The sequence below is a fragment of the Octodon degus genome, unplaced genomic scaffold (assembly GCF_000260255.1).
Source record: "Octodon degus isolate 3935 unplaced genomic scaffold, OctDeg1.0 scaffold00129, whole genome shotgun sequence".
NCBI classification, from domain to species: domain Eukaryota; kingdom Metazoa; phylum Chordata; class Mammalia; order Rodentia; family Octodontidae; genus Octodon; species Octodon degus.
In genome coordinates, this window is record NW_004524705.1 from 8,273,123 (window position 1) to 8,285,533 (window position 12,411).

Genomic DNA, 12,411 nt, shown 5'->3' on the forward strand with positions numbered 1-12,411 from the left:
CCACTTTTATAGCCTCCAGGCTGGTCTAGAACTCATAATGATTTTCTTGACTCAACCTCTTGAGTGCTGGGATTACAGGGGTGAGCCACCACACTCAGTTTCAACCGTGTATTTTTATTAAACACAAAACTTAGAATTTAGAAAGGGCTAAGAGAAATTGCTTATAGATGCAAGAGAATATGAGGTGCTATCAAATCATTTGATTACTAATTTTCAACAAGTAACTTATGATTTTTATTACAACAATATACCTTCATTAAGATGGAAAACATATATTTATCTGCATGTGCTTATGTACATTTTCCGCTTACTGTGTAAGTTTTTCTGTTGTCAAATTCAGGGCATCCAGATGCATTTGAGCCAGCCGTAATCCCGGAAATGTCAAAAAAGCCCCAATGAGTGAACAGAAAATAGCCAGGAAAAATTTGAAAGTAAGTTTTGAAACAGGACCCCTAAAAATAAGGATATTAAAATGAATTACTAAATTTCTAGGTAACTTTCTAAGAACTTCAATTTTTTTTCTAGAAAATCACCTTATAATTCACAACAGTAAAATAAAGTAAATGTTTATAAAGCCTCTTTATTAAAGTACCAATAAGTGGATCTTGGCAATTTGCAAACTATACCAGGCAGCTCTTATGCAAGAACTATTAACAACTCAACCTATATATTAAACACAGAATTGATATTTATTTTCCATATAAATACAATTTAATTTCTTGAGGCAAAGGAATTAAATAAGAGCAAATCTATCTCAGAATTTTATGAAAGGTTGAGTCTGTTTAAACATCTAATAAAATTATAAATAAGGGTTTTTATAAAGTGATATCTAACTTGACAATTATTTTTATTGATTAAACAACTAATCATTTATAGAAAATACTGTTCTATGAAAATAGAAAATTTTAAATTACTTATTTACATGTTTAATTTTTCAAAAACTTACTGAGATTCTAAACCTTGTTTTTCAAGAAACTGCATTGCACTGTCTGAAAAATTGGTAAACCCTGTAGGAAACAAAAGACACTACTCTTATCATTGGAGTAAAGTACAGAAATCTTTCCTTGGAAATAACATGCTAAGAAACAGAGCATCTACATTTTGAATTGACTAGCTTAGCTCTTTCATGTGTTAATTAGTACGCCATAATGCAATAAATTTGATTATTAGCAGGAACAGTCTTTGAAAACATCCTTTTGATATCTGTATATTCCATGAGTGTGCATAACATTTGCATTAATTCTTCACTATGTGAATAAGCTTTATCATTACAGAAACTTATTTAACTGCAAGAAAAAATGAAGGGAGAAAATTTCTGGAAAATATTAATAAACACAAAAAAATGAAGACAGCTCATTTAAGAATAAGTCTTATTTTAAAAAAATCATAAAATATACAGCTCAACCTTAATTTTAAAAATTTAAAAGACATAACATTTCCTTAAATACTAAAGTAAAACATGTTAGATAAATCAACACTGATTTTTGAAGTTGTACAAAACCATTACCTGTTTCAAGTCCAAATTCCAGATAATTCTCTGTTACAATCAAAACGGCCATTGCTTTGACGAAGAAAAAAAATCCAAAAGTGACACAAACCGATCTTTCACCGCCGTCTTCTACTTTAAAATAGTGCGTAGTTAATGAAAATAGAACTTTGCTGCAGAAGGAAAAGTTCAGGAAAACCACAAACCACTTTGTGGGAGCCATGCACAACCGTCTTTATAGGACATGAGCTCCAAAGAACCTGCCTACAACATTTATTTTGGTACTACATATTTACTCAGAGGTGAAAATCTGAACAGTTTTCCAAGAAATAGCACATAACATCAAAGTCTAAGTGAAGTTATAGGATTTTTAAAACAAGCAAAAGTATACACCAGCTAAATGTAATAATGAACGCGTTTCTCATTTACTGGACTCCAATTTTACTAGGAGGTTATTAATAGCCATTTTATATACTGGGCTATCAGGACACCAAAAGCTAAGCTACCATTATTCTAAGGAATTGCTTTTATTGGGCACATTTCTCAAATTGCTTACATTTATAATTAAACATACAACACACATCACACAGGAATGATCTGGAATCACAAAATGACTTAAAATTTGAGAATTCCTCAGTCACTAATGATTTGTTCTATAAAATCTAAATATCTGAGATTACCACTTTCTATTAGGTATAAACAATCTCTAGGGAAAACAAGAAAGCAAGTAAGTACTCAAAAACAGTCAAGATATAAACATGTCCATCTATAAAAACATACTGGAGAGACCAGCATACTGAATCACAGTACCAACACATTCTTATTCATTTAGTCAGGATCACATCAGAGCATGAAGGAAAGCTAGAAGTCAGATCTTGATTATAGCAAACTCTTTTCTTTGAAGGTACAAACCAAACCAACAAAAAGCACTTGGTAAACAATCTAGGAAAGCCAACTTTTACACAAACGCTATGTCAAGCATTAGAAACAACAAGTGTCACTTAGCACCTGCCATGTCTTACTGCTTAACTCATTGCTCCTCACCTTAGCCACACTATTAATTCTGCTTTTCAGACCCAACACAAAACAAAAACATACAATACACTACTTAAAATAAACCCAGTGAGAAAGGTTAAGTAAAAATCTTGAAGCTACTCTGCAAACTTAGAAGCCAAATCTGGGTAACCTGAATCTAGAGTGTGTGTACTTAAGAATTAATTATATTGCCTCTATAAACTGTATACAGCACCTACCAGTTACAGGTGGTAGTTTATCAGTAAAACATGAAAGCTTTTCTAACCAGAACTGCCCTAACATAAGCTAATAGTTCAAATTCTCAGTATCACAGGTATTACGCATTAGAGAAAATGGGAAGCTGAATTACTTTTATAACAAAGGATATAACTTCAAGTCTTAAATCTGTAGAACGGAACACTAATCTCTTCATAATAAGAGTTTAAAGACTAATGTTTACACTCAAATTTTTATGACACAGTATTCTGAGATGTTTATATGGGCTACCTCTTCAAGTTCTAAAATCACTAACATTACTGTATAAGTTTTCCCTAACTAATGATAATTGTCAATCTTCATGATGGATTTGGCTTTCTACTCTGGCAGCTACTAAATCATTTATAAGCATTCGGAGTACACCTACTGGCATAAAATGTTGATATCTAGCTTAACTAACATTGTGAAGTTTATGTGATATATTAAAAAGATCACACATCATAATCAAGTGGTTTCATCCCAGAGATAGAAGGGTGGTCCAACATATTAAATAAATAAAACTAAAATACTCCATAACTAGAAAGACAAATAATCACAGAAAAGCCTTTAATAAAATTCAGCATATGTTCATGATAAAAGCCTTGAAGTAATTAGGTATAAGAAGGATCTTGCCTCAATATAATTAAGGCTACACAGGACAAATCCACAGCTAATATTCTAAATAGGGGAAATGGAAAGGGTTTCCTCCAAAATCCAAAACTAAAACAAGGATGTCCACGCTCAACACTGTACTCAATTCCTCTGCACTTGAAGTGCTAGAGGAATCAGGCAAGGGAAAGTAAAAGGGATACAAAGAGGAAAGAAAGAAAAGGGTCAAGTCATCTGTGTTTGCAAATTATATGATCCTTAGAAGACTCTTAAAAGCTCCACCAGAACACTTTCAAGTTTGTGAAGCAAATTCAGCAATGTGGAAGGACATAGTATCAAAACAGAAAAATGAAGGCCAATATTTATAAAGGCCAATAATTAGCTTGCTCAGAAAGAAATCAGAAAAACAATTCCATGCATGACAGCTTACAAAAATATCCAGGAATCAACCTAAAAATCAGGTTCAAGGTCTACAATGAAAATTACAGAACACTGAAGAAAGTGAAGAAAACCTAAAGATGGAAAGATCTACGATGACCTCTCGATTGGCTGAATTAATATTGCTTAAGTGGCTCTATTACCAAAGAGGTCTACACATTCAATAGAATCCCCACCAAAATTCCAATGACCTACAAAAGATGAGAATAGAGAATCCTAACATTCAGATAGGATAGAAGACCCATAATTGCAAAAGCAACCCTGACCAAAATCAGCAGTGATTTCAAGATATATTGTAAAGTTATAACAACAACATCAACAACAAAAGCGCTGTATCGGCACAATCAAGTAGATCAGAGAAATAGAATAGAGAACATAAAAACGAACCCATGCAACTATACCCATCTGATTTCTGACAAATCAAAAACATTCACTGAAGAGAAAACAGCCTCCTTATCAAACAAGGCAGGAGCAATTCTATACCACTGTTGGGAATATAAGTACAGTTGTGATGGTTGGTGTCTAGGTGCCCCCCCCCCCAAAGCCTCATGCAATCATGGGGTGGACTTTCGAGTTTCTAGAGACAACGTCTGAGGCTGGGTGTAGTGGCATGCACCTATAATCCCAGCTCTTGGGAGGCTGAAAACAGGAGAATCACTACAAGTCTGATCTGTGTAGTGAGACCCTGTACTAAATACATAAAAATAAAATAAATAAACTATAATTTTTAAAGCAAAACTTCGCTATATTTTTGATCACTAAGTGACAGAAGAAAAACTTAAAGGTCAAATTATGCATCAACAGATGAAAATAAACAAATAATATGATTCTAAATAAATAGCATTACTAGATTTTCTTTTAAAAAAACAATCTAAGTACAAAGAAACAACTTTGTAAGTCTTAAGAGAATCATCATCTAACTGCCACTTAATATAGAATCTATGAGGCACAAAGCACTGGCTGAGAAGACTCCAGAACAAAGACAAGCAGCCCTTCCCTTGCCAATTAGTCTGAACGCCTTGTTTTCCACTTATCTCTTCCTCAAGAGAAACAACAGCCCACCAGTATCAAGACACTAAAGATCCACCTCTTTTTCAACCCCACAAGAAAAGGTTACCTATGGGAGTAGACAAGAAAAATAATGTTAAAATAACAGAACAGAAGATCTTTAAAATTATAAATAAACTGCTTTTGAGCTAGAGGTATGATCCTTTGTATTGACTGAGGATTCTAGACCCAAGTTTGAAAAACACTTCTTCATTTCTACTGAAAATGGCAAGTAGAATCACTAGAGACAATTTCCAAATTCTTTACTTACACTGAAAAGCTAGTAACATTTAGGGTCGAAATGATAACAAATATTACAATGAAATGTCTAAAGATTACATCTACTGCCAAGCCTTAGAACGATTAAATAAACTACAAAATGTGCCAATACTAAAGAAAAAGAAAACAAAATCATATGTAATCTGACCCAGGCATGAAATATGATACCTCCCTTATCAAAAATCTTTTAATACCACACTGCAAACGTCTGAAATGTTGCAATCCCTGTGTGATGGTCTGTATCTAGTTGTCTCCCCAAGACCTCATGCCGTCACAGGGCGGACTTACAGAGTTTGTGACTAACTCATGATCCGCTGGGACTATGGTGTAAGTGCTGCACCAGCCCAGGGCAGCCAGCCTGAATGCACGGGAAGGGAGACAGACTTGAACTGCAGCCGCTGCTGCTGCTACTCCTCCCATTTGCTTTTGCTCTGTTGCTCTTTGCTGCTGCCACGAATGGCTGCTCTGTGCCGCCATGTGCCACTCTGCCTTGGAGCCAGCTGAGTATGGACTAAAACCTCCATAACTGTGAGCTAAATAAATCTTTCTTTCCTTCATTTTGGGTGTTGGGTATTTGTCCCAGCAATGAGAGAAGAGTAACTGAGACACCTTGCATCCTCATTGCACATTGTATATTTGATAAAGCTTATATTGGAAGAAAATCTCCCCCTAATTTTGTGTGGAATGTGCACTAAGTATTCTGAAATGTAACACTATGTTTGCTCGGGCTACATTCACATGCTCAAGCTTTCATTCAACAGTACTCAAATGCCCACTTAAGTAAGAATAGTGTATTTATTTTTATTTTTTGTATTTTAGTAAGGGTCCACAGGGTCTTACTACGTAGATTGGACTCAGTGATCCGCCTATGTTCAGCCTCCCAAGCACTGGGATTACAGGCTCATGCCACCACACCCAGTCTCAATCGCTGTCTCTGCACACCCCAGGGGTGGGGCCAGCACGGCATACTGGGGATTGATCCCCAGCCCCTGTGTCTGCCTAAGCAGGTGCTTTAATCTGCTGAGAGCCATTTGGCTGGCTGAATAGTGTATTTATTATCTCAGATATAATCCATCATCTCAACTGTCCACTCCCCTCCCCCTGAACTAATCCAATTTACAGAAAGCTCCATATCCCTCACAAATTGACCATCATCTCAACAGCTGAAGGCACAGCTGAACTTACTATAGCATCCTTGTCATGTAATCATAAACTATCTAACTGTAGCATGACAGCGCAAAGAAAGTATTTCTGGCTCATCCTCATTCTACTCTTACTTTGTGATCTTCCCCATGAAATTAACCCTGTGTGTTTCTATGGCTTTTTTATATAAATGATGCCACTATTCCTAACAACTGAGAAGGCTAGTAGGAACTTAGACTTCTTTCAAATCTGTATCAAGTGATATTTTCTAGGTAACTAAGTAATGTGGGAATTACGTAAGGCCAGATGGATCACAAAATGATACAACTCCTCCTTAAATTTTTTAAAGCTTTCTATATAAAATGAAGAGATAAAGAAGTCTACAAGCTGAAGTGGTTGTGGTTTGGCCTGAAAACAGAGGTGTGGCTTGGCCTCTAGGTAGAGGCTAGACTTCCAGTTCTCTATTCTCATTGCTTTCTCATGCAGCCAGGTAAGCAACACTATTCTGATTGCAACAGAATAAAATTTTGCCTCTGAGGAAACCAAAGCTTAGGAACACCAGCGTTTACATTACGCCCACTGCAGTGAAAACAGAATGACTGTATGAAAGTCTACAGAAAAGCAGCAAAGATGTTCAACTTACAACTAGAGTTATATCCCGATCCACCTACAATGAGCTGAGAACACTACAACTTGAAAATACAGATGACACCTTGACCCAACGAACATCATAGCTATCACGTATACTTTGTGAGACAAAAGATGGTGGGGCTCACTGTGAACTGCAGCAGGCATGTTCAGGACGTCCTCCCTAAGACCAGTGCTGTCCCCAAGGCTGAGCCAAGGTATGCTCTGAAGGGCCCTGGGAGGGTCTGCTGAGATTAGGAGATTAGGGGCTGGGGGGAGGGGGCTGCAGCTAATTGCTGCCACCCCACATCTCAGAAGGCTACTGCACCGCCCATTACTACCCTGAGAGAGGATCAAACTTCGAAGTGTGAAGTGTGATTTGCAATGAATACGCATCACTGTAGTACCATCTTATAGCCAAAATCTTGTAAGTCAAGGACTATGTGCAGCAGATTTGCACACTGTGGGCAGGAGATTAAGGGTTCACATAAACCAAAAGGCCCTAAGTAAAGATCAACAGCAATGACATTTGGGTTTATCTAAAATAAAATTACCTTCAGCATTACCACGTCATCCTTCAGGAAAATCAGCGACAGAGCTTCCAATAAACTTTTAAGATCTGACTCTTAAATATGACAGAAATTCCCAAAACCTTAAAGCAGGATCAGAAAACTTTCTATAAAGAACCAGACAAAAAACATCCTATGCTTTGTGTGGGCCATATATAACCTCTATTGTGTATTCTTCTGTTTTTTTTTTTTTTGTTGTTGTTGTTGTTGTTTTTACCAGCATTTCAAAAACATTAAAAGCCACTCATGGCTCAAGAGCTACACAAAAACAGGTTGTGATCTACACACAGTACAGGACATAGTTTGCCTGTACAGCACAGCATCTTATCTAAAAGAGATAAAATTATCTACAGGGGACATATAAAAAAAAAAAAAAAAAAAAAAAAAACCCCGGGGAAAAAAAAAAAAAAGATATAGGGGCTAGGGAGATGGCTCAGTGAAATAAGTGCTTCCCTGGCAAGCGCAAGAGCCTGAGTTCAATCCCTAGTTCCAGGAAAAAAAAAAAAAAGATATAGATAGCAGAATAAAAGGTTTTAAATAAGTATCTATTTAGAAATAGGTACATGCATGCTTTTATACATATGTCGCTGAAAGGGTTTTTCAACAAGTTCATCAAAGATAAATGCATCTTTGAAACAAGAGCAGTATAGCAGGAAAAAACAACAGCCAAGATATCAAAAACATGCTCATCAAAAACAGGACAGGCATAATTAAAAACTAAGTTTTGAAGATAACCTTGAAGAAAGATTCCATCAAGTGAATAAAAAGAGAATTAGCCTGGGAGGTATGACATGAGAAAGAGGGAACAGGGTAGGAAGGAACAGGAAAAACAAAAACCAAAACAGAACCAGTCTTACAAACATAGTAATCCTAATGTCCCAAATGAACTTTCCAAATGAACAGCCTACCAAGGAAAGGCCCAACACACAAGGTGAAGAAAGATTCCCAACGAAGGACACGATCATGGACCTTCAGCAGTAAGACAAATCAGGAGAAGAGTACATGTTTCTCACGAAGGAGAATGGAGCAGAACAACTCACATGTATGTCACAATTAGACTTTTAATCCTCGCAACTTTTACAGGTTCAGGACATGGAGCAGTGTTCAGAACTACAAGAAAGAAAATACTGACAGCCTAGCAAATAGCAATGACAAATAATGGGTACAAAATCAAGGACACTTCCAAAACTGCAATCAAAATTTAGTTTCCTTGCATCATACATGCTTTGGAAGAAAGCATCACCACATAGATGAACAAACCGAGAAAGAAAATATGAAATTTGGGGCAAAAGGTAAATCAAATTCCTAGGATGACAAGAAAAACAAGTTTGGGGCAAAAGGCAAAGCAAGTTCCTAGGATGACAAGAAAAACAAGTCCCAGGATAAAGGGAACCAGGCCAGATAAGACCAGAGAATAGAGGCTTCAAGAAATAGTATTTCTATGGGAAAGAATAAACACCCAATACACAGGTGACTGTGGAAAACTGAACTGAAAAGCTAATGGAATAATAAGCACAAAGAAAAAAATAAGTAAAAAAGGGGTACATATAGAATTGTATTTATTGAAGTATAAAAACCAGTGATTACTGATTTCATTAAGAACTGTACAGAGTAACTATATTAAGAATGTAGAAGATAAAGCAGACAGGATCCACAGTTGAAGAAAAGAAAATTCCCACTTGTTATAATTAGTGAAATTAAGAGTTACTAGTATATTTAGAAATATAACGGAGATTTTTGGTAATAAAAAAAGAGGCTTAACTAGGCATGGTGGCACTCACGTACAATCCTAGGAGGCTGAGGCAGGAGGGTCGCTGCTGCCACGAGTTTGAAGCCAGCCTGGGGTACAGTAAGTTTAAGGCAAAAAATATATATATCTATAGATATCGATATAGATATAGGTATAGATATATATATATATATATATCTTCTAGATTATTATCTACAATTTACACCCACAGTGATAAAAGGTGATCAAAACTGCACGATCTCCAGGAGTTTAAAAGGATGGAAGATACATATAAATTCAGAGTGTATATATCTATTTTATTAATCTTTAAAAATTCCATGCTTTAAAATTATTTCAAGATTCTAGTTAAAAGGCTGTTTTTATGTTTGACTGTTTTGATCTTTCTGAGACAGGGTTTTACTATGCAGGTCAGTGGCCCTGAACTCACTTTGTAGCCCAGGCTGGCCTCAAACTGAATGCAGCGATTCTCCTGCTTCAGCCACCTGAACGCTGGGATTACAGGCATGCATACCATGCCAGCACAGGCTATGTTTCAAGGGTAACACTCTCCCTCCAAAGGGCTATTTTTGTAGAATGTTCATTACATCTCAATGCAAAACTCAAATTCTTGTTCTACCACACTTAGCAATGTTACTTTTTATACTAAAAAATACTAATGGTCATAGACCAAACAAAATCTCTCTAAAAAGACTTCTACTAGCATTAGAACTAGAATAGAAATTAGCTTTTCTTTTAAGAAATAACAACAACAACAGGGTGCTTCATTTAAAGTTTCTCAGTGACAACTGTGTAACTTTTAAGATCCCTTAATAGAGAACCCATTCTAGTTAAGGCAACAACAAAGTCTTTTGTTGAGCGCTTTAGCAAATTTCTTTAAAACCTATACAATGAATTGTTTTGAAATAAGAAAAATACTTTTACACCCCAATCCTATAAACATACTAACAGTATGCTATTCACACACACAAAAATAAATCATAAATTACACCTGAAATAATCACCTTTTGAAATACAATTTCTAGAAAGGCTATTTCTTTGAAAACAGGTCTTTCTTCATATACTGTCCACAACTCTGAAGTAAATTAATGTCCTTTTGCATATAAATATAATCCAATAACATAATGGCCAAATCAAGCTTTTATAGTTGCAGACATGGACAATCAAAAAACATTAGCTGAAAACAAGGCAATTATTATAAATGGATAATGGATAATCATGGATCAAAATATTTTTTACAAACACGGGGAGTGGATGAACATGCAATAGATTTTGCCTTTTGTCTTGTCATCATTCCCTAAACAACAGAATATAACAAGTATTTGCATCACATTTATACTGCAGTAAGCATTTTATGTGGCCTAGAGATGACTTAAAGCATACACGTCCACACTATGTGCTGGTTACACACAAATGCCTTATCATTTTATACAGGGAACTGTGCTTTACAGATTTTGGTATCCACAGGGGTTTCTCGAACCAAACATAACAGGACAACCCTGTATTAGTAAATATTCAACACAGTATATGGAAAGACACATGCAAATAGTCATCTTCTTTTAATAAACTGTTTCTTTCTCCTTTTTACTCTTAATTTCTAACTCAAAGACCTTCTACTTTACATGCTAATTTATTCTACTTTATTTTACAGTCTTAACTCTTGAAACAAAATCAATGTAAGGGGTGGGATAATTTTTTCTTCTGCCACAGACTGACATTTTAAAGTCCTAATGTAATATTCACAATGTTTTGGAAGTAGAAATATTCCATCTATACTGTATAGATGTCAAAACAAAAATCCTAAAGTCAAGGACACACAGAAGAAGTACTTTAAATATGTTTACCATAGAGGAAGATAAAAACTCTCAAATGGTGAACACAATTTTTATTTCTAATTGCAGTTTTCTGTCAGATAGAGAGTAACAACTTAAATAATACCAAGTACCATAATCATGTATTTGTACCGGGGATTGAACTCAGGACCTTGCGCTTGCCAGGCAGTGTGTGTGTGTATGTGCGTGTGTGTGTGTGTGTATCTTTTTGAGACAGGGGTGTGTGCAATGTAGGCTGGCCTTGAGCTCACTGTGTAGCCCAGATTGGTCTTGATCTCACAGCAGTTCTCCTGCCTCAGTTTCCTGAGAGCTGGGATTAAAGAATGAATGCACCACCATGCCCAATATACTCATACTATTTTAAAGGCCCCATTTTCCTATTAAGAAAACATAACTTGTAACTCGGTAGTGTCCCAAATTTTATGATCAAGGAGATTATGGGGCCAAAGAGGAAAGTGATCGATGATGTAGAGTGTGCCTAAGGAGGGTCACATGGAGAGAAAACATTCTCTCAGGCTTTCACAGACAGCACATTGGCCAAGCAATGGCCGTGACTCATCCACATGGCTGATACTGACAAAGGTTCTACAACCTGAGGTGCAGGATCTCAGGATAAATCCTGAGGGAATTTTACTGACCTTATCAGATCCAAAAGCTACAACTCTTGTTGCATAGGTCCTGCTTTACCTTGGTCTTAACCATCCAGCAGAAAAGTATAAAAACGAAATATAAGAAGTAAAACCAAGCTATTATGTTGAGCTGTAGGGGACTCAGGTCAACAATTTCTGACATTGTCAGTCAAGCGGAAGACCCAATACTATTACGGGCGACTAGACTCTTTTAGAATATTTTGCTGAGTTTACACACCTATAATATTAAAGTAACGGAACTTAACAAAAAAAGGGGATACAGATGAATGTCCATTTTGTATCTGTGTATTCAAAGTGGTTAGGATAGATATATAGTTACATTCTCTTAATGAATAGAGGGATTTGTTGTAATGGTGTCTGTAAATAGGATATCACGTCTGCATCTTGTACAGCAATTAACCATTAGGAAGAATGTATGCAACGTGTTAGTTATTGAAACTGTCCTACCAATTTGGTTTGAAACTGTCTCATTGCTATTTGTTTCTCAATAAAATTATGGGAAAAAAAAAAAAGAAAACATGACTTTCATACCATAATATCCTGAAATCACTGAAAGATTATTTTATTAATTTTTTGAGGAGAGAAACAGATTGTGTCAACTCAGACTGATATACCTTGGGCCGGGGAGATGGCTCAGTAGAATAAGCACTTGCCTGGCAAGCACAAGGGCCTGAGTTCAATCCCTAGTTCAGCAAAAAAAAAAAAAAAGTATAAT

The 12,411-nt window shown here is 36.0% G+C and overlaps 1 protein-coding gene across 7 annotated transcripts in view; it reads right to left on the bottom strand.

The window, feature by feature from the left end:
• The window catches only part of Tmem161b (transmembrane protein 161B), a 78,838-nt gene that overhangs the window by 11,254 nt on the left and 55,173 nt on the right, over positions 1-12,411 (bottom strand). For 4 of the 7 annotated variants that reach the window (XM_004640942.3, XM_023700983.1, XM_023700984.1 and 1 more), the window contains 3 exons: positions 1,508-1,659; positions 947-1,007; positions 312-452 (listed from right to left, as the gene is read on the bottom strand). In XM_004640942.3, the coding sequence (XP_004640999.1) occupies positions 312-452; positions 947-1,007; positions 1,508-1,659 (354 nt within the window). The remainder of the gene's footprint in view (positions 1-311; positions 453-946; positions 1,008-1,507; positions 1,660-12,411) is intronic. The other 3 variants (XM_023700986.1, XM_023700985.1, XM_023700987.1) reach the window with 2 other exon arrangements.